The sequence below is a fragment of the Heloderma suspectum genome, chromosome 4 (genome assembly GCF_057233095.1).
Source record: "Heloderma suspectum isolate Gila_16-S chromosome 4, 16-S_ref, whole genome shotgun sequence".
Lineage (NCBI taxonomy): Eukaryota > Metazoa > Chordata > Lepidosauria > Squamata > Helodermatidae > Heloderma > Heloderma suspectum.
Window position 1 is genome coordinate 105,504,496 of NC_139461.1, and position 20,489 is coordinate 105,524,984.

At 42.4% G+C, this 20,489-nt stretch overlaps 1 protein-coding gene across 4 annotated transcripts; it reads left to right on the plus strand.

Moving 5' to 3' along the window:
* Positions 1-379: 379 nt before the first annotated feature.
* On the plus strand, positions 380-19,384 carry SIRT5 (sirtuin 5). 4 transcript variants are annotated; one of them, XM_084850197.1, is made up of 10 exons: positions 930-1,264; positions 2,354-2,431; positions 3,921-4,053; positions 6,152-6,285; positions 8,182-8,407; positions 14,233-14,320; positions 15,225-15,278; positions 16,499-16,616; positions 17,672-17,787; positions 18,552-19,384. In XM_084850197.1, exons 2-10 carry the CDS (start codon positions 2,414-2,416, stop codon positions 18,625-18,627), a joined length of 963 nt encoding a protein of 320 aa, XP_084706323.1. In that variant the 5' UTR covers positions 930-1,264; positions 2,354-2,413; the 3' UTR covers positions 18,628-19,384. The 4 variants fall into 4 exon arrangements, 3 of the variants coding, with proteins under 3 accessions (XP_084706322.1, XP_084706323.1, XP_084706321.1); XM_084850195.1 differs by lacking the exon at positions 2,354-2,431; XM_084850196.1 differs by lacking the exons at positions 2,354-2,431; positions 3,921-4,053; positions 6,152-6,285 and having other exon boundaries at positions 380-1,264.
* The last annotated feature ends 1,105 nt before the right edge of the window (positions 19,385-20,489 follow it).

Sequence of the window (20,489 nt, forward strand, 5' to 3'; positions counted from 1 at the left end):
ATCCTACGCATGTTTAGACAGAAAAAAAGACCTACAACTATGCTGGCTGGGGAATGCTGGGAGTTGTTGGACTTTTTTCTGTCTAAACATGCATAGGATTGCACATTAGGCTTTCCCCCATGTAACTGTACATAGGATTGCACATTAGGCTTTCTCCCATGTAACTGTACATAGGATTGGAGCCTTCCTATAAGTACCTGGGAGTAAGCTCATTGAAGCTAGGGGGACTTATATCTGAGCAAATATGATTGAGCTGTGTGTTTTAAACAAAATTATATATGAATGAAATAGAAGCCATGGCTAAGGGATCCAAGATGTGTATTACTCCCCCCACCCTCAAATAATCACAATGTTCTGATTCCACCATAATTTTAAAAATGAATTTTATATGTGTGTGCTTTAAAATAACTATAACATACATTCATTTTTAAACTGACCGGGAGTGGGTTCTAACATAATTCTCCACCCCACAGACTAATGGGGGAATGGGCTCTGTTGTAAAGCTCCCGAGCTGGAGATAAGGAACGGGGTAGCGCTGCGGCAAAAGGAGGGCACCGCCTCACTGCGCACCGCCTCGAGCGCTGTTCAGCAGGTAAGGCGAGACACAAAGGTCAACAAACGAGTGTGCATAATGGCGAAGGTAATTAATAAACCTCCGCCGCGGCTTTTCGACCTGCTGACGGCGGGCCTGGCGCTCCGGTTGGGGCCCTCGCCGGCGGCGCGCCCTCGCTCCCTCCGGCACCGAGGGGCCCGTGGGGCGGCGGCGCTCGAGCCGGGGGCCGCCGGCCTGGGGACGCGCGGGGGGGGACGCGCCAGGGCCGCCCCGCGGCTGGGCCCGCCCGCGCCGGCTCCTCCCCCGCGCCTGGCTGTGGTCGCGGCTGCGGTCCCCGTCGCGGGCCTGGGGGCGGGGCCTGGGGGCGGGGCCTGGCGGGGCCGCCTGGGCGCGCTCGGGGCGCAGAGGCCGGAGGCGGGCCCTGGGCTGCTTTTCCAGCCTTCCCCGCGGAGGAGGAGAGGAGCAGCGCAGGGGGCCCGGCGGGCGGGGGGCGGCCTTACTCCCCGCGAGCAATTCGGCAGGCCCGCTTCCTCGCGGGGAAGGAGATACCTGCGGGCGCAGCGCTCCCTCGCCCCCGTTTTCCGGTTCACGGAGACGGCTGGAAATGCTACTTGCATGAGGGAGCGGGCGCTGGCTCCTTCTTTAGGCCTGCTTGCTTCCCTCGGCTGGAGGAACCGTTCCCTTTCGGCGGCAGAAGCTGTAATAAAAAAGGTATGCTTCTCTTTCCCACCCCCGGCGCCTCCAGTTTTGCGTGCCAAAACAGCGCCCGGAGACGACGGTTCTTCAGCTGGGGGCAGACCGAGTTTAAGTGGCCCTTTTATGCAGCGCTGTTAAATGCGTGACGTGTTTCGCAGGCTTGTTGTCCTGGCAGCGTCCCTGACCAGGCTCCACCCCCACCCGGTTTTATAGACCGGGAAACTCAGGCTGGTCCAAAATGGGTTGTTATCAACCCAGTATAGGGCATTGAGGCTGGATTTAAACCTAGCTCTCAGAGTCTAACTTCAGCACCTTAGCATGCTGCTAGTGCTTATAAGCACTCCCAGAAATTACTACTAATTATTTTTCGTAGTTCTTTATATTCTGCCTCCCCCCCCCCAAAAAAAAAAACCTCAGGTGGTCTCCCATGCAGCCATTGATGGGCCTACTTAAATTTGTAGAATGATACCTCCAGATCATGCCCTGCCCCTCCCCTTCTTGGATCATAACCTGAAAACTGTTTGGGGATGTAAGCCCTACCGCTTTTTAAAAGGCTCAGTACTTAATAATGTGTTGAGAACAGGGACACCAAAACCCTGGTGAGTGAGATTTTTTACAGATAGAATGTGTGCGTGTTTCTCATCTGTGATACGTTGGTTGGCATCCTGTAAGTCCCAGAGCGAGCAATCCTATGGCCACTAGACAGCGGCTAGACAGCCATAGGAGATGGTGTTTTCCAGGAACCGACCTCATAGCCCGCACTCTGACGTCGGTTCCCAGAGTGGCCGGAAAGGGGCATGGCTGGGGGCATTCCAGGGTGGGGAGAGCGTAGCTGCGTGTGCGACACATCCAATGTGTCATACAGCAGCCTCCTTCCCCGATCCATGCTCCCAGCAAAAAAGCAGGGCAGGAGAAGCGCAGATGGAACAATCCCCTCCATGCTTCTCCTGCCCTGCTTTGGATAGGCGGTTGCCTCCTATCTAGTTAGGATTGCACCCTTACTGTGCTTGTATCACCGTGTTTGGAGAATTTTGTAGCGATAGGAGATGGTGTTTTCCAGGAACCGAAAAAAATTACTGACAATATGTACCTAACCTGTTTCAGAAACTTCCAGTGACTGTGGAAACTAATATTTCACGTGTACCGATTTCTTAGGTCAGCCTTATGAATAAGCCGCAAAAGGTACCAGCCTGCAAATATTTTTACTAACATATTGGAGGTTGGCAGAGGAGAAATGGAGAGCTGTATGTCTAAACTGGGCACAGAGGAGCGGGCTTCTTTCTTCGGCAGCCCATGTGGTTTCTGTGCTGGATGCAGAAGAGGGGCAGAGCAATCTATCCTGCTTCAACTAGACCTCTCACTCGCATGCAGTTCCTGGTAGCCTATGGCTACCAGGCTGGCACTTAAATTCAAGGCTACAAGAGTAACAGCCACAGTCTTAGCCATGGGAGAGTCTAACACACATGAGTATGAGAAGCAGAATAGCAACACTCATTGTACTTTGAATGTTTTTAAGGCTATGGGAAGCAGTGTTGCTATTCCTGCTTCTCTTGTAGCTCTGGCTGTTACTCTAAATGTGTTAGCCATCTCTTTCTGAACACTGTGAGAAGTCCTTAAATAGCCCAATGAGGAAGCAGGACATTAACAACAATGGAGTATCTTATATAAGAATACAGTAGCATATTAAGGCTTATTACTAGAGATCTGTCAGACTGATTTTGCTCATCTTTGTTTAAACTGAAGGTTGAGCAGTGCAGACATGCAGAAAATTTTGAAACTTTAAAAAAGGTGAAAGCTCAAGGGAAAAGGGATAGGAATGAGGCAAAGGGGAGGTTAATGCATATGCCCCACACTGTGCATGTTAAGTAACGTGTGACACTTCATGTGTCTGCACATGTAATAATGCTTACTCCTAGGAGCTGTTAGAGTGCTGGGCCAATGAAAAAACAGGCACAGAATGTTGGGAAAGGGGCTGAAGAAAAGTGCGTTGATGATAGTTAGAGGAGGAGGAAGAAACACTGAGGAGAAAGACTTGAAAGGACACCAGAGGGAGAAGAGAGAAACAAGAGATGAAAGCAGACAGGCAAGACACCAGAAAGAAGAAAAGTTGACATGAAGCAACAGAATTGATAGACTAGAAGAAACTTGTTTTTTAAAAGAATTTAATTTGTATTTATTATTTCTAAAAATATTTTTAAATTTTGAAACTCCGAAAAAATTCAAAGCTCAAGCTTCAATAGCAAAGTATGTTTCTTGGCGTTGTGCCAAACAGTCTCCTATTCCTCAACAGTTCAGTGCTAATTTATTTGCTCCACCCCAAACAGTGCCTGATATGACATCATGTGTTTTCGACCTCAAACTTCATGAAATGGGAAATGATCTTTTTTAAAACATCTTTTTGTTTTGTTTTGTTTTCACCTTTGTCAGCTTACTTGTAGTACATTTATTTTAAACGTCTAAAGTTGTTCCAGTTGCAAGGAAAATGAGCAAACATATTTTAATCCAGTCATTCTGAGACTACTTACTAGACCCCATGGTGATACGGGATTTACATTAGTATACCAGGTAGCTGCAGGTGAAGATACATAAGTTGCCTGCTTTATAATTTGCTTTGCCATCTTGTCAGGTAAATATTTTTATATTTTTTCCATTTACCTTTTTTCCATCTCAGTACTATATAGTGATCCTGATGAATCTTTTCCAATTTACCACGAGAAGGTTGGTTTCTCAAGTATATTGTGGACTTAAACCTGCTTCTTCCAAGAAACAAAGGACCTGCTTTGAAATGGCAAGACCCAGTTCAAGTAAGAGAAGATTCTTTCAGTGGTATCTCTGTGTTTCAGTGTATGCACAAGATAAGATGGCTGTAAATAGGGTGGAAGAATCTGTCGGCTTTGCTATCTCCCGCATTTGAATGTTTCAGATTTCAAGTTCTTTCAATCCTGTTCATGGAGAAATTTGTGCAGATAGATAGATAGATAGGCTGAACAGAATTCTCACCCATCCGTATGTAAACTGGTTCTTTCTCTTCCTTGTGTAATGAATGAACATTGACATCTGTTGTGTAATGAATGAACATTGACATCTAAAAATGGGAAACCTTCGATTCACTTGGGCTTTGAGAGCCATTGTTGATGGACATGATTGGTTGTACAGACAATAAGATCTGTTTTTAAGTAATTGTTTTATTAAGATGACATCTTCTAATCCTCTTCCTAAGATGACATCTTCTAACCCTCTTCCTAAGATGACAACTTCTAACCCTCTTCTTATTTAAGGGTGGATGAACTGCATGACATCTTGGCAAATGCATATGCTCAAATGCACTGTGGGCAGAGTGGGAGTTTGTAGGAGTGAATTGATGGGAGGAATGTGTGCTAGCGCCTCCAATACTACCCAGTTTTCCCCTACAGACGTTTGCCCCTCCCCACAAGCTGGCCTTACTTCTGGTTTTGGAGTCCAGCTGGATTAAAAAATAAATAAATTTAATGGCCACAGGGCTGGGGCAGGCTGGGAAGAGGTGAAATGTAATTGTTCCTGTTGCTTTCCCTAAAATCATCCTGTGTGTGACAGGGAGAGTTAGGCATAAATTTAAACCTAACATGTCCATGGAGCACACAGTAAAGTACACATATACCACTTAAATCAGTGGAAATTGCTAGTAGTTAACTGTGCCAGATTGGGCCCCTGATTAGTAACAAATTTATAAATCCAGTCTTCGTGGGAGCTAACCACAACAGCTATAACCTATGACTCTAGAAAGGCATGGCTAATTGTACAATAAATAGGTAGAATGAATTGGTTAGAACAGCTAGGTCACCATACAGCTGTGCTTTTTTTTTTTTTACTTTGACATATTTAAATACCGTAAAGAAAAATGAGAAAATATCTCCTGTTGTGCTCAGCCGAGAGTCCATGTAGCCAAGTACTGTGAATTTTGATTGTCAGCAGTCGAGGGAGCAATCCTATGGCCGCTAGACAGTGGCTAGATGGCCATAGGATATGCTGTTTTCTAGGAACCGACCTCGGAGCCTGCGCTCCAAGGTCGGTTCCCGGAATCTCCCCCCCGTCCGCACCGCCTCGAAGGCAGCGCAGAGATGCTCCATCCTCCGCATTCGGAAGAGGAGTGCAGAGTGGCTGAAAAGGGACGGGGCTGGGGGTGTTCCAGGGCGGGGAGAGCAGATCTGCATGTACGACACATCCTGCGTGTTGCACAGCAGCCTCCTCTCCCGCTCTGCCCCCCACAGCTAGACAGCTGAAATCGGTTGTCTAGCAGAAATAGCAGGGCAGGAGAGGTGCGGAGGGAACGATCCCCCTGTGCTTCTCCTGTCTTGCTTTGGATAGGCGGTCACCTCCGAGTTCGGAGGCGGCCATCTATCTAGATAGGATTGCGCCCCAGGTTAGGTATCGATTTTCAGGATTTTCTAGCCCTGCTAATAAGATTCCTTAACTGGAGACTGAAACTTAAGACTTCATAGATGCAAAGTATGCTTTCCATTTTATTAAAGATGCTCTGGCTAACCTTTGCAAATCAGTAGTATGCCCACTTCAGTACATGAGATTACAGGATGAACAAAATTATTATTCATATATTGTATTATTCCTAAAATAATATTTGTAACACTTATTGAAACACATGTTTATAGGGCCAACATAATTTCTTGTGAAATATATCCTTCAATTCTTGCACCTAGAGGTTTTAAGATTAAAATCAAAACACAGCCAAAGCTGATTAGGCAGAAAGAGACTGATCTGTACTGGGCCATCCAGTGCAGACATCCTTATGTTGAGAAGGAATTTCAACATGGGTTTCCCACTTCCCAGTCAAAATATCTTTGTATATATTTAAAATGTGCCTTTTAAAAATACAACAAATCTGACTGTTTAACTTTCTTTTTAAAGATATGGCTGATTTTCGAGAAGTATTTGCAAAAGCAAAGCATATAGCTATTATTACAGGGGCTGGTGTCAGTGCAGAGAGTGGTGTTCCAACCTTCCGAGGTGCAGGGGGCTACTGGAGGAAATGGCAAGCTCAGGTCTGTACTACTGGTCCATATTTTCGGCATGCTAAATACTGTTAACTTAATTGCCTAAGGGTTCAATCCTATGCCTGTTTAGATAGAAAAAGGTCCTACAATTCCCAGCATTCCCCAGTAGCTTTCAAGAACCTTCAGCCACAAGGTAAACTTAAAACCTTGACGTGTCAGCCAGTTAGATGTGGTGTTCATATCAATAACTACATAAGGGGGAAAGCTAAGAGTACAACAGTGCCAAACTGGAGCAATTTGCAAGGTTGTCTTACACAATTCTACTACATGTTTTCAATAAGCATGAACATCATTAATTCAGCTCCACCATACCACTTTCATCTTTAGGCTTATTAAGTAGCAAACATGTTGGCAACACTATCTTTTTGGTCACATCTATTTTTCCTCTTGGGACACAAATAGCTAGAATGTTTACTTTTTCCAAGATTAGTCACTTTTTCAAGGCTTTCCATGCGATGCAGGAAAGATAATCACCACCCTTGCTTTGGGCACACACCCTCATCAGGTTATTAGGTATATCAAGTTTGGGACTGTAACTGAGGCTGTATTGGTTTGGAGTTACTTGTTTGTGGGGCTTGTGGGCGGCTTACCCTTGTACTGAAAATATCAATTGGGTTAGATCAGGTGTAGGCAACCTTTTTGGACCTATAGGCACATTTGGCAATTTGATGAAATTCTTGGGCACCATCACAAAATCGCTGCCACTGGAGTAGACTCATTAAAATCATTGGGACTTGGGTTAGTCATGACTAACTTGAGTCCCGTTGATTTCAGTGGGGCTACTCTGTGTATGGCTAAGTCTGGATCCAAGCCACTGTTTCTAATAATATAATTTATTTCAAGTAACAACAGACGAAATTTAAGTTTCATGTGCTGTGTGAGAGTAGCATAGTGTCCAAGAGTGTGAGCTATGATGTCCCTGATTCAAATCTCACCTTAACCACAAATTTACCATATGGCCTTATATTGGTCAAGTCGATATCTCTCTCACTTCCATCAGCAATAAAGAGAGTAGTAATATTGGTCTAGCTGGCACAATAGTTGTACATATTGCTTCAATAAGCCACACAAGTATATCACTTACAAAGTGGTCAGAAAAATGGGAGAGGAGTTTGTGAAGCTGAACGCCGTGCACTGTTATGAGACTCTTTCATCTAAATAGTATGTTGTATGATAGGCCTGTTGATTGGCTTCTCAATTCTGAATTTTAGGGCACAATCCGATGGGGCTAAGCGGTTGCCTTCGAACTTGGAGACGACCACCTATCCAGTGCAGGGCAGGAGAAGCACAGGGGGGATCGTTCCCTCCGTGCTTCTCCTGCCCTGCATTTGCAGCTAGACAGCTGATTTTGGCTGTCTAGCCACGGGAAAGTGGAGAAGGGGAGGAGGCTGCCAGATGACACACAGGATGTGTTGTACTGGCATTTCTGCCTTCCCCACTCTGGAACACCTGTTTTGGCCACTCTGTGCTCCTCTTCCGAGCGCAGAGCATGAGGCCATTCTGTGCTGCCTGTGAGGCAACGCAGGAGGGGGGGAAGGTTGGTTCTCTGGGAACCGACCTCAGACCGCGGGCTCTGAGGTTGGTTCCCGGAAAACCACATATCCTATGGCCATCAGCCGCCATAGGATTGCTCCCTTAAGTTGTGTTGTCAATGTTTTTTATTCATTAAAATTTCTGCTTTGTTATGACCAATGGTTTAAAACCAATAAAGACTGGACTCAAGCTAGATTATTCCAATAATGTTTGTGGAGCACCTTGAATACTGAAATGCACTGTGTAAGTGCCAAGCCATGCTGGTCCTCTTACAACTGCACATTAGGCTTCATAATTATGTATAGGCCTTATTTTTATTAATGGAGAAATACATGTTTTTTTCTTCTACAGGAACTGGCTACTCCAGAGGCTTTTGCAAGGAACCCCTCCAGGGTGTGGGAATTCTACCATTACCGTAGGGAGCTTATGATGAGTAAACATCCAAACCCAGCACACATTGCCATAGCGGAGTGTGAGGCCAGGCTGAGCAAGCAAGGCAGGAGTGTTGTGGTCATCACGCAGAATATCGATGAGCTCCACAGAAAAGCAGGAACAAAGCACCTCTTAGAAATTCATGGTAAGAATCCACAGCAGTGTCTTACTGATGTCTCATTCAACCATCCTTTAATCGGGGGGGGGGGGGGTATTTCCAAGCATAAACAAACCACACCAGTACCTGGGAACGTGCTATGACTGAACACTTACCCTTTCCTTTCCTGCCACAAATCTCCCTGAATAACATGTATCGTATTCTGAAGATGGAAGGTACCTGTATATTTCCTTTGTTGGGCTAAAAACAACAGGATGGGGTTTTGATTGGGAAAACAGCACAGGGGAAAGGGTTAAAAAACACCCCCTCTCCTAGAACTACTGCTCTGATCAAATTGGCAAATTGGCAAAAAAAAAGAAGAAACCATCGGGAGACTGAATAATAGAGGTGGGCAGATCTGCTTTATTTTTTTAATAGAACTCTGAGACCCACCAAGTGGAGCCTGGTGCAAAAGACATAACACTTAGAATTAAAGAATTCTGAGCCCAGGAATTCGTTTTGAGTACCAGAACTGAACAGAGTTCACAGTCTTAGCTCACACAAACCCATACGTAGTCACTCCAAGCTTTCTTCATTTCAGTGGTATAATTTAGGGCAGGGGGGAAGTGCTGCTGCTGTTAAACAATTGTTAAACAATTGGGAATAAGAAACCCTTGCTGTTCTACTTCAAATCACCCAAAGTTCTATCAGTAGATCCAGATCTACCTTCTGCCCACCCCTGCAGTAATAGATCTCCTGTGTAAGGTGTAAACTGGCTTTGAAAAGCACATTGGAAATTAACGTCTTCAGATAGATAGTGAGAATTACATGCATAAACAAACCAGGATTCCGAGGGTAATGCATAGCCTTTCATGCATGCACAAGGGTTTTTGGTTCCTTTTCTTTCCCGCCTCCTAGTTGAGCAGAGCAGAGGACGCTGCTCCAGCTGGTCTAGGGGCTATACAAGCAAGCAAGCTCCAAGAGAGTGAGCAATCAGAGTGAGCAAACAAGGAGAGCAAACAGGAGTTCGGCAGGGGAGGTCAAGGAGGCAGTCCCTAACAAATTTTGTTTTCAGTTTCTTTTCTTGTAACACACAATTCCATACTAGTGAGACTCTGTTCTTAACCTCCAGTGAATAGAGGACAAAGCACAGGCTATCCCAGTATCATCAGAAAGCTAGAAACATAAAGGGAATAGAGACTATGGAAGGAAAAGACTCTCCAGTGGTGGTGACCTGCAGAATGTGTGCAATGCTTGTTTTCTTGCCTGAGATCAACATGGCCTGCATGTGCAACGAGTGCAAGTTGATTACAGTGTTGGAAGAAAAGGTAAGAGGACTGGAGCGACGAGTGTTGACCATCCAGGGAATAAGAGAAGCCAAAGAGTTCTTAGCCAGAACGATGGAACTACAGCAGCAAAGCAAAGTACAGAAGCTAGAAGAGCAGCAGCGAGCTGAAGCAGAAAAGGAAAATGTTAAGGCAAGGAAAAAGGAAGTAGAGAATACTCTTTGGAAAAGAGTTACAGTTATGAGCAGAAGAACTAGAAGCCACTCTGCACCAGTGGAAGCAGTGGAACTATGGAACCGTTTTCAGGTACTTGAGGATGAAACAGGATGACAGTTTTCAGAGGAAGAATTACAGGGGACCCCACATGAGAGCAAGCAAGAGGCCGAAGGTCAGTCAAGCAGAGGCAATGAAACCAAGGCCTACAACAACAAGAAGAGAAGTAGTCGTGGGAGACTCCTTGCTGCGTGGGATCAAGACCCAAGTATGTCACGAAGACCCATGGACTCGCCAGGTATGTTGTCTCCTAGGAGGACAGATTAGAGACATGACTGAAGGGTTGCCTGCACTCATAAAGCCCACTGACAGGTATCCCTTTCTTCTCATCCATGTGGGAACAAACGATACCGCCAAGCGGAGCTATGAAGAAATCACGTCAGACTTTGAAGCTTTGGGAAGGAAACTCAAGAACTTTGGGACCCAGATTGTTTTCTCATCCATCCTTCCAGTAGTTAGAAGAGGGATAGAAAGGGAAAGAAAAATACTCAAGGTGAATGACTGGCTATGAAGGTGGTGCTGACATGAGAGATTTGGATTCTGGGACCACAGGCCATACTTTCTGGAAGATGGACTGTTGGCAAGGGGTTGCACCTCACAAAGGCTGGGAAGAATGTGTTTGGCCATAGCATGAAGAACTTTATCAGGAGGGCTTTAAACTGAATCCTATGTGGGAGGGAGATGTAAAGTTGGGGTAACAATGGATGAAAGCTCATGCACCACAACAGACATAACAATAACTCTAATAGTGCCCAATAATAGTCCTCAAAAACATGTAGGGAGAAAGCCAGACTATAAAGCACATGGTCTTCGATGCCTATATACTAATGCCCAGAGTATGGGAAACAAATGGAACAAACGTCAACTCTTAATACAGGAGGGAAATTATTACTTGATAGCTGTAACTGAAACTTGGTGGGATGGCTCCCATGACTGGAATACAGCAATTGAAGGATATAACTTGTTCAAAAAGAACAGTAGGAACAGAAAGGGAGGTGGAGTTGCACTATATGTTAAAAATACATATCTGCACAGAAATACAGGAGGATGAGCTTGGTAGCCCCATCAAGAGCATCTTGGTTAAAATAAATGTAGCAAAGAATAAAGGGGTCATGGTGGTCGGAGTCTACTATCGGCCACCCAATCAAGGAGAAGATGAGGATGAAACCTTTGAAAAGCACACTGCCAGTGTTTGAAGGAAGCAAGATGTAATGGCGGATTTCAATTTCCCCGATATTTGTTGGGAGACAAATTCTGCAAAACATGGCCCCTCCAGGAAATTCCTGACTTGTGTTGCTGATAACTTCCTCCTACAGAAAGTGGAGGAAAGAACTAGACGATTGACTATGCTTGACTTGATCCTAACCAACAGAGATGACTTAGTGGATAAAGTAGCAGTTATGGGAACTCTGGGGGAAAGCGACCATGTTATACTTGAGTTCTTGGTTCTAAAAGAAGCAAAAGCCGAGTATAGTCAAACGCGTACCCTGGATTTTAGGAAAGCCAATTTTAATAAACTCAGAACAATTATAAGTAAGGTCCCATGGCAAGTGACTCTAATGAGAAAAGGAGTCCAAGATGGGTGGGAGTTTTAAAAAAAGAAAATTCTAAAGGCAGAATTACATACAATTCCAACAAGAAAAAAAGGTGGAAGACAACAGAAGACGCCAACGTGGCTTCACAAAAAGCTTCAAGATGACCTGAAAACAAAAAAGCACACATATAGGAAGTGGAAGGAAGGCCAAGGTACAAAGGAAAAGTACAGGCAGATAGCACAGAATTGCAGGGATGGCATCAGGAATTCTAAAGCTGAGAACGAGCTGAGGTTAGCGAAGGATGCTAAAAGCAACAAAAAGGCTTTCTTCAGCTACGTGCATAGTAAAAGACAGGGGAAAGAAATGGTTGTTCAGATATTAAATAAGGATGGGAAAACAATAACAGATGACAAAGAAAAGGCAGAGGTGCTCAATTCCTACTTCGGCTCAGTCTTCTTCCAAAAGAGGATCTATGACCCCCCTGGCAAAGGTGAAGTACAGGCTGAAGGGGCAGGATTGCTGCTTGAGATTGGTAGGCATATGATCAAGGAACACCTAATTACTTTGAATGAGTTCAAATCTCCAGGCCAGATGAACTGCATCCTAAAGTAATAAAGGAACTGTAGAAGAGCTCTCAGAACCGCTATAATCTTTGAGAAATCATTGAGGACAGGTGAAGTGCCAGATGACTGGAGGAAGGTTAATGTTGTCTTCAAAAAGGAGGAACCTGGGAACTACAGACCAGTCAGTCTGACATCAATCCCGGGGAAAATTCTGGAGTGGATTATAAAACAATCAAATCTGTAAGCACCTTGTCAACAATGCAGTGATTACTCAAAGCCAACATGGATTTGTCAAGAACAAATCCTGCCAGACTAATCTGATCTCATTTTTTGATCAGGTAACTTCCCTTGTGGACTGTGGGAATGCTGTGGACATAATATATCTCAACTTCAGTAAAGCTTTCGACAAAGTGCCCCATGATATCCTGCTGAGCAAACTAGCTAAAAGTGGGCTAGGTGAAACAACTATTAGTTGGATCCACAGTTCGCTACAGAATTCGACTCAAAGAGTGCTTATCAATGGGATCTTCTCAAACTGGGGAGAGGTAACGAGTGGGGTACCACACGGCTTGGTTCCGGGCCCAGTGCTCTTCAACATTTATATTAATGACTTGGATGAGGAGGTGCAGAGAATGCTGATCAAATTTGCAGATGACACAAAATTGGGCGAGATAGCTAATACCCTGGAAGACAGAATCAAAATTCAAAGAGATCTTTATAGGTTGGAGTGCTGGGCGGAAAACAACCAAATGAAATTTAATAGGGATAATTGCCAAGTTCTGCACCTAGGAAAAAGAAACCAAATGCATAGTTACAAGATGGGGGATACTTGGCTCAACAGTACTACAAGCGAGAAGGATTTTGGAATTGTTGTCGATCACAAGCTGAATATGAGCCAACAATGTCATGTGGTTGCAAAAAAGGCCATTGCTCTTTTGGGCTGCATTAATAGAAGTACAGCTTCCAAATCATGTGAAGTACTTGTTCCCCTCTACTCAGCACTGGTTAGGCCTCATCTGGAGTACTGTATCCAGTTCTGGGCACAATTAAGAAGGATGCAGACAAACTGGAGAGGGTTCAGAGGTGGGCAACGAAGATGATCAGGGGACTGGAAACAAAGCCCTATGAGGAGAGACTGAAAGAACTGGGTATGGTTAGCCTTGAGAAGAGAAGACTGAGGGTGATATGATAGCGCTCTTCAAGTACTTGAAAGGTGGTCACAGAGAGGAAGGCCAGGATCTCTTCTTGATCATCCCAGAGTGCAGGACACGGAAGAATGGGCTCAAGTTACAGGAAGCCAGATTCCGGCTGAACATCAGGAAAAACTTCCTGACTGTTACAGCAATACGACAGTGGAACTGATTAGGGAGGTGGTGGGCTCTCCCACACTGGAAGCATTCAAAATGAAGTTGGACAGCCATCTGTCGGGGATGCTTTGACTTGGTTTCCTGCATTGCACAGGGGGTTGGACTCGATAGTCTTATAGGCCCCTTCCAACCCTACTGTTCTATTATTCTATGATTCTCTCCCACGGAATTCCCTCATTATTCCCCCCTTCCCCAAGCCATTCTTGAAGGCTTGAAGCCATCCAAGGGCCTCCAGCAGGAAGAGGGAAATCAGCAGTACTCCGCCTTTAGGCATGAGCACAGAGGTCTATATATTCCAGCCATAGAATTCAATTATCTTATGTTTGGAAATTTAACTGAATACTTCTACCAAGCAGGTTTCCTAGAAATCTGAACATTTAGGCACACTAAATAATCTATGAACTATATTTTTTTGGAGTCTCTGTATATTAAACTTGAATTCAGAGAGTAAGATTGCCCCTAGGTAAATAGTTTTCTCAAAATATCCCAATTATCTTTTATTTGCACTTGTGTCTTTATAGTACCTGTGTTGTTTAAATATTTAAATGCTTTCCTATGGCTAGTCAATACATCATTTCACCTGGAAGTGCTTTATTTATATTTTATTACTTATTTTATGTATTACATTTTTAATTGCCAATGCTCTCTGGGCAATTCACAAATATTAAAACCCTAGAATACATAATAAAACATCATTGTCATTTGTTCCAGCCTAGAATTGCTGAGTTTTGGCATTCTCAGTTCTTACAATATGTATTAAAATCACATTTAAGTGTTAGCAGTTCTGCATTACCAATCGTGAAGTCAAGCTTTAAAGTTGTACTCTGGGATTGTTACTTTACTTTACAGGTAGCTTATTCAAAACCCGATGCACAGGTTGTGGAAATGTGACAGCAAACCACAAAAGTCCAATCTGTTCTGCTTTGGCTGGAAAAGGGTAACTGATCTGTTCTGTGATATCTATAGCTTGTGTCAGTGGGGACTGATGGAGATACTGGCTTCTACTAGGGACATTTTCTCCTAAGTAAGGTTAAGTGAACAGACAGAGATCCCATTCCCACCCCCAATGTATGTGAGACTGTGAGTGGAGAGCTCTTCTGCTCACACACAGGGAGAGTGACAAAAAAATGCCTTCTGCTAGCGTAGAGGGTGTTTCTCCAGAGGGCCTTCCAATCTTGGCTGTGGGGGCTGCTACTTGTATGGGGAGCTTAAAAGCTGCTGTGCATGAGTGGAGCAGAGCTTCACAGCCATAAGCGTTTAAATGATCTAAATAACCTTTAAAGCATATTTCTTCTCAGACAGATGCCACTACTCTTTCTTTACTCCTGCCCGTTCTAAAGGACACTTGAAAAGTTGTCTAATATAGTTGTCCAATTAGGAGAAATAATTTCTAGAACCATTTTTAAAATGTCATAAATGAGAAACAGAAAAAGAGATGATTTTTATTACACAGAAGTTTGCCAAATATCTGTCTTCAGTTCCTATAACAGCAAAACTTTTATTTGGCACTTTCTCTTTAAATCTATTTCTTAAACTAATTGCTCATGTAGAATCATAGATTAGTAGGGTTGGAAGGGGCGTACAAGGCCATCGAGTCCAACCCCCTGCTCAATGCAGGAATCCAAGTCAGAGCATCCCTGACAGGTGGCTGCCCAGCTTCATAGATCGTTTTCACCATGAAATGATCTGCATGTTGCTGTTCACCTCACTAGAATAATTATTTTCATAATCTAAAGGTTGTAGTCTTTTTTTATATGAGAGAGAACATGGCATGATTTTAACTTATGTAGTGATTTATTATACTTCTATTTAAATTATTATTTTTTTTTTTACAATTCTAGCGCTCCAGATCCTGATGCCGAAGATACCAAGATTCCTGTGGAAGATCTCCCTCGGTGAATGTTGAACTACTTTAACACAAAAATCTTATGTTGATACATGTGTATCCATGTAAATGTGTGATAGAGCTTTTTTCCCTCAAAGGAAAGAGCTGTTTGACTTCCAAACAGGCAGCCAAACACCACTGCTTTACAGCTGCAACCCTAGCACTTCCATACATTCATGTGAATATGAGTATAGGGGCTGGGGGGGATTGCACTTGCTGGCCCTGCTGTATACATCAGTTCAGTGGATGGTATGAAAGAGCCTGTACGTGGATGAACCGTGTATAGGCTCCATCCATATGATCAGGGAACTGTTGCAAAGGCAAGGGTCCTCGATTCTGCACATGGAGTCTACGTACACATACTTTGCAGTTAAGCAAAGTATGTTCACACCTTTTGCTGAACATACATGCAGGGCCAGCAGGTGTAATCCTACTCCCTTATGTATGTATTTATTTTTTAAATGTTTAGACCACACCTTCATCTAAAAGAGGAATTCAGGGCAGTATAATCAAATATTCAGTACAATAAAAAGAGCAGGGGCAGAATTGGATACTGTGTATTATATGCTGCAATCCTAAGTTTACATAGTATGGAGTAGACCCCATGGAGTGCAGTGGAACTTAATTCTGAGTAAACCTGGTCAGAATTAGGCTTTCATTTTATTCATTCTAAGATGTCCTGGACTTTGAACAAGGATCTTGTTCTCTGAGCAAAAATAATTAATTTTTCATTTATTTGTTAAAATATTGTTTAGAATTTTCCAAGGTGATTTGGATACTATTTTCTCCATACTGAGTTTACTCCAGCCTTTTATTTCACTAGGTATAAATTGATAGTTGGGCATGATCCAGCCGGTTAAGCAATTTATGCCCCATGGATTTTAGTCAGAGAAAATGTAAATATGTGCTTAAGTCTATTTTAAAATCAGTGACACTTAAAATGCCTTTCTTTGGCTGAATCGCACCCTTTATTTGCACACTAGCAGTTTCAATATTGGGTGAATGTTTTTGAAGTGTTCTAGAATTATTTGGACTAGAGATGCTATATAGATTATCAAGATGATTCCCCCTATCAATTTTTAGAATTTAAACAATATAATTGTCCAGGTTTATGATAAACCTGGTATAATTGTGATAGACTTTATAGTAAATTAACTGGAGATTTTTTATTATTTCCTTTCCAGCTTTGCTTCAGTTCACAGTATAATTTCTTCATATTTTTTTGGGCAGGTGCGAAGAGTGCAATGGCCTCTTGCGCCCTCATGTTGTGTGGTTTGGAGAAACTTTGGATTCTGATATCCTTACAGAGGTTGAAAAAGAACTTGAGATTTGTGATCTTTGTTTAGTGGTAAGCGATTTTTGAATTATTATTTCCTTGCCTTTAATACTGCAGGCTATCTAACTTTGTGAAACCGCATGTTTTCTGGGAGAGGATATCCAGTGGTAACTGTCAAATGTAACATTATTCATGAAGCTTCAAATGTTGACATAACAAAGAGTTGGATGTTTGACTGGTCAGATATTGACAAATAATGGTCAAGTGTTTTTAAAGTATTAATTTTATTAGAACAACAAAATTTCAATCAACAGATTTGATAATTGTGCTAATAATTGTGCTAATTATGAAAACAAAGTAACTCTTCGTGTGAAGTTCCCTTCACAATGAGGCTGTCACAGTTTCAGATAAAGTTATCAAGTTGCTGGCATACTGCTGGAGGTTTTTAATGGCCTATGTATACATTTTTTTAACGTTCTCAACAATATTCCTTTAAGGGTAAGTAGAAATGTTTCAAATCGTTTTTAGATTGGATTGTGTTAGTTCATCATTCCATTTCAAAATCTGTCATTGATGAAAAATTACTTGAAATTAGTCATCACATCAGTGTCAGTGTTTCAATGTGGGATGAAGTGAGATTTCTCAGCCCTCTTTTATTTGAATTTGATGAGTTATGCATCCAGTGCGGACATAACATATTCTCATCCCTTATCTATGCTTGAGAGATCAGGAGTGCTTCAACAGCTCATGCACTCCCTCCTTTCTCCCAGGCGATTTCCCTCATGTATTCCTTTTCAGTGTTAACGATGATGTTAGCAGTGTCTTGCAGCACTGCAAATGGTAATCAGTTTTTAAACCACAATTTGAAACCAGGGTTTGAAGCTTATTTGAAAACCCTGGTTAAAAGATAGTGTTGATGTTTGTAAAGTCCTCATGTTACACTGTGTTTAAATTTGGAAAGGCAAATAAGTGAGAATGAGCCCATAGGGCCCTCTCAGCCTCTGGTTAAGGGGTCAGGAAGCATGATACTGCACCAGACCAAAGTAGTGAATAGCTAGATTAATGCTTTTTGAGGTCAGTAACCATTGTTGACTTTGATCCTGGGATGTGTTCTTTCTCTTTCTCAGGTTGGAACCTCTTCTATAGTATATCCTGCTGCTATGTTTGCTCCTCAGGTATCTGCCAGAGGCGTGCCAGTTGCAGAATTCAATATGCAAAGCACTCCAGCTACAGATAGGTTCAGGTAATACCCTAATGTTTGTTGTTACTTGAGAGAATTAGATCCCATCCTTTGCAACAGTAATCTAATTATAACAACTGAAGTATCTAAAACGTTCACCAGAAAAGACAATGCTGTTTTCTAACTTACTGCCTAATCTACAGAACTTTAAGCCTATTTAACACCATAGAAGTCAGTGGGATAATAAATGATGGTCAGAGATTAACTGGCTTATGAAATAAGAGAGTAGGCAAAAGGGATAACAACGTCCTCTTTAAAGATTTGCTGTGCTGGCATAAAGCTCATCTCTCTCGAGTAAGCGTCATGTAAATTCAATTCAATTTTATTGCATTGACAACCAGTCATTTGCAAAACAATGAACCAGGCCATACAGCTAAAACATATTTAATTAAAATACAGCCACTGGTTACCTCCAGAAATTCAACAACCCTTAAAATTTAATATTTAAAACCTATGACCAAATGATTTTGGCTTGTTTTACCTTGAACTAAGCAAAATTTGGGGGTTTGAATTCAAAGCCCCTTGTCTCACTTTCAGAGCAGAATGAATATGTTTTCCTGTTCTAAAAGCAACATAATCCGATCCATTTAATAACATAAGCACCTTATCCCTTGATGTTTCCAACCTCTTTTTCTTTAGGAGTGGAAAAATACGTACATGAAGTATGTTTGTCTTGGGTTAGGGGTTTGACTTAGTAGCTGAAGTGCTATTATTTGTGTACTATTTGATGAAGAACTATTTACATCCTGAATAATCCGCTGTTTCAGGTTTCATTTCCCAGGTCCCTGTGGTACCACGCTGCCTCCAGCACTTGCTCGCCATGAAACTGAGATCATCTCATGAACACTTATCAGAAGCAAAGAGGAAAAAATATAATTGCTAATTTCTGCAGGGTACAAGCACAAGAGGAACTTGTAGAAAATGCCTTGCCTGTATTTGAGCAATGGGATCTGAGGATGACACTGAACAAAATAAATCATGATTTTCTGATTGATTACAAGAATGAGCAAAGGAAAAGTGTTATCATGGACAGGGACATTTGAAAAGCAGTTACATTTTTGTTGGACTAAAATTTTATGTGAAATGAAAGCATAAAAATACGAGCAGTTCATTTAAATGTGGTAACAAAAGGGGCATTTGTGCTCCCAAGTATTAGACTATATCTTTGGTGAATCTTAACCATGGAGGGATTTCACCATAGCTGTATAGTTCACAAAATACTTTTATACAACAGGTGTAAAATTCAGAAAAAAAATTAAGTATAAGTAAGCAAATGGGCAATGACAACTTTTAATATAGCATACACTCCCAGTATTTTTTTGCAGGAAATCAATAAAACAGGGTGGGCTTTCTCATGAGACAGTGCACTTTCCAAAAAGATTAAAGGTTGAGATTGTGCATTTCTATGCGGTGATCAATATGAGAGAGTAATATTGAAGGCACATATGAAACGGCATCCCCTTGTATAGTATAAATGCTTGCTTCCTTTTCACTTCCAGACTTGTATACATATATGTGTGGTATTACTTATTGCAGTCCTCTAATTCTTTTGTCAACTGTTCTAGGGCACTAAATAAATTAAATTGATGCTTTGTCTTTATTGTGCCAAAACTATTTTTCTGATCAGAACATGAGACTGTATTGGTAGGTTAAAGTTAATGCTGCTGCAGGTACCACACTTGTTTACTCCTGCTCTTCACAATGATAATACTGATAAATGGAAAGGAGCTCAGAGTAAAACAGAAGTGCCATACCTCTGATTCTAGTATGTCTCTGGAGTTTCCATCTTGTAATTTTCAACGTATGTATAGGGTTGAATACACTTAGTGGAGTTCTGCTTATGCTGGAGGAAGGGGCAGGGAGGCAATTTTTGCAATTCCCGCTACAGCCTCCTGTAAAGCTGCCCTGGAGGGCTGGGTCCCCAGGGTGGTGTAGGGGCTGTAGGATTGCCTCTGTTCCTCCAATGAGAAGCCTTCACTGGCTCCTGGGGCATTCTGTGATTGGCCAATTTTGATCCAACCATAGTCTTTTAATCAGAGTGATTCAGTTATTATAATCATATTCCAGTGTGAGAAATGAATTCCATGCAATTTTGTTAAGGAGATGGTATTAGCAAACCTTGTTCTCTTGTCCACAAATTTCAGCTGCTTTTCTGGCTGTGCTAAGTAGAAGAAGCTTTCTCGGAGGAGAGGAAGGACTAGGAGCTGAAAAGCAGACAATCTGAACTTGAGCAGTATTTTACTAGAATATGTAAATTTTGAATAATATAGCCAAACTTTATTTACTAGGATGATCTGTCAACTGAGATTTGAATAAAGTAACAGCCATAGTTATGGGTTAGTTAAGGGTTACAATTGTATCAACCCTTAATGTTTTTGTAGAGGGCAGAATTTCAGTAGATGCAGCAGCTTCTGGTGAGAAATGCTACATTAACCCATACACACAGCTGTGACAAGTACTTCCATGCAACACTAAGGCTAAGCATGCTGGGAGTTCTGAGTAAACTTATATGAAACAGAATATTTACATAATAAACATTTGGATAACAGACTCCCAGTCTATATGTCAAACCCTGGTTTGAATGGCCAGGGAAGAGACCTTTCTCAAAAACTGCCTCTATATGTACTTTTTTTTTGTCCATGAAAATAAAAGTTCTGTGCTGGCGCCATCTCGCAAGATGAGGAGGCAGTACAGCCTGTGCATGT

What these genes read in the sequence shown, in the direction of transcription:
- SIRT5 (XM_084850196.1), top strand. Translation starts at nt 632, where the DNA reads ATGGCGAAGGTAATTAATAAACCTCCGCCGCGGCTTTTCGACCTGCTG. An exon ending in CAGAAGCTGTAATAAAAAAG is followed by an intron (nt 1,265 to 8,181) that starts GTATGCTTCTCT and finishes TTTCTTCTACAG; the next exon opens with GAACTGGCTACTCCAGAGGC. An exon ending in CCAGCTACAGATAGGTTCAG is followed by an intron (nt 17,788 to 18,551) that starts GTAATACCCTAA and finishes CCGCTGTTTCAG; the next exon opens with GTTTCATTTCCCAGGTCCCT.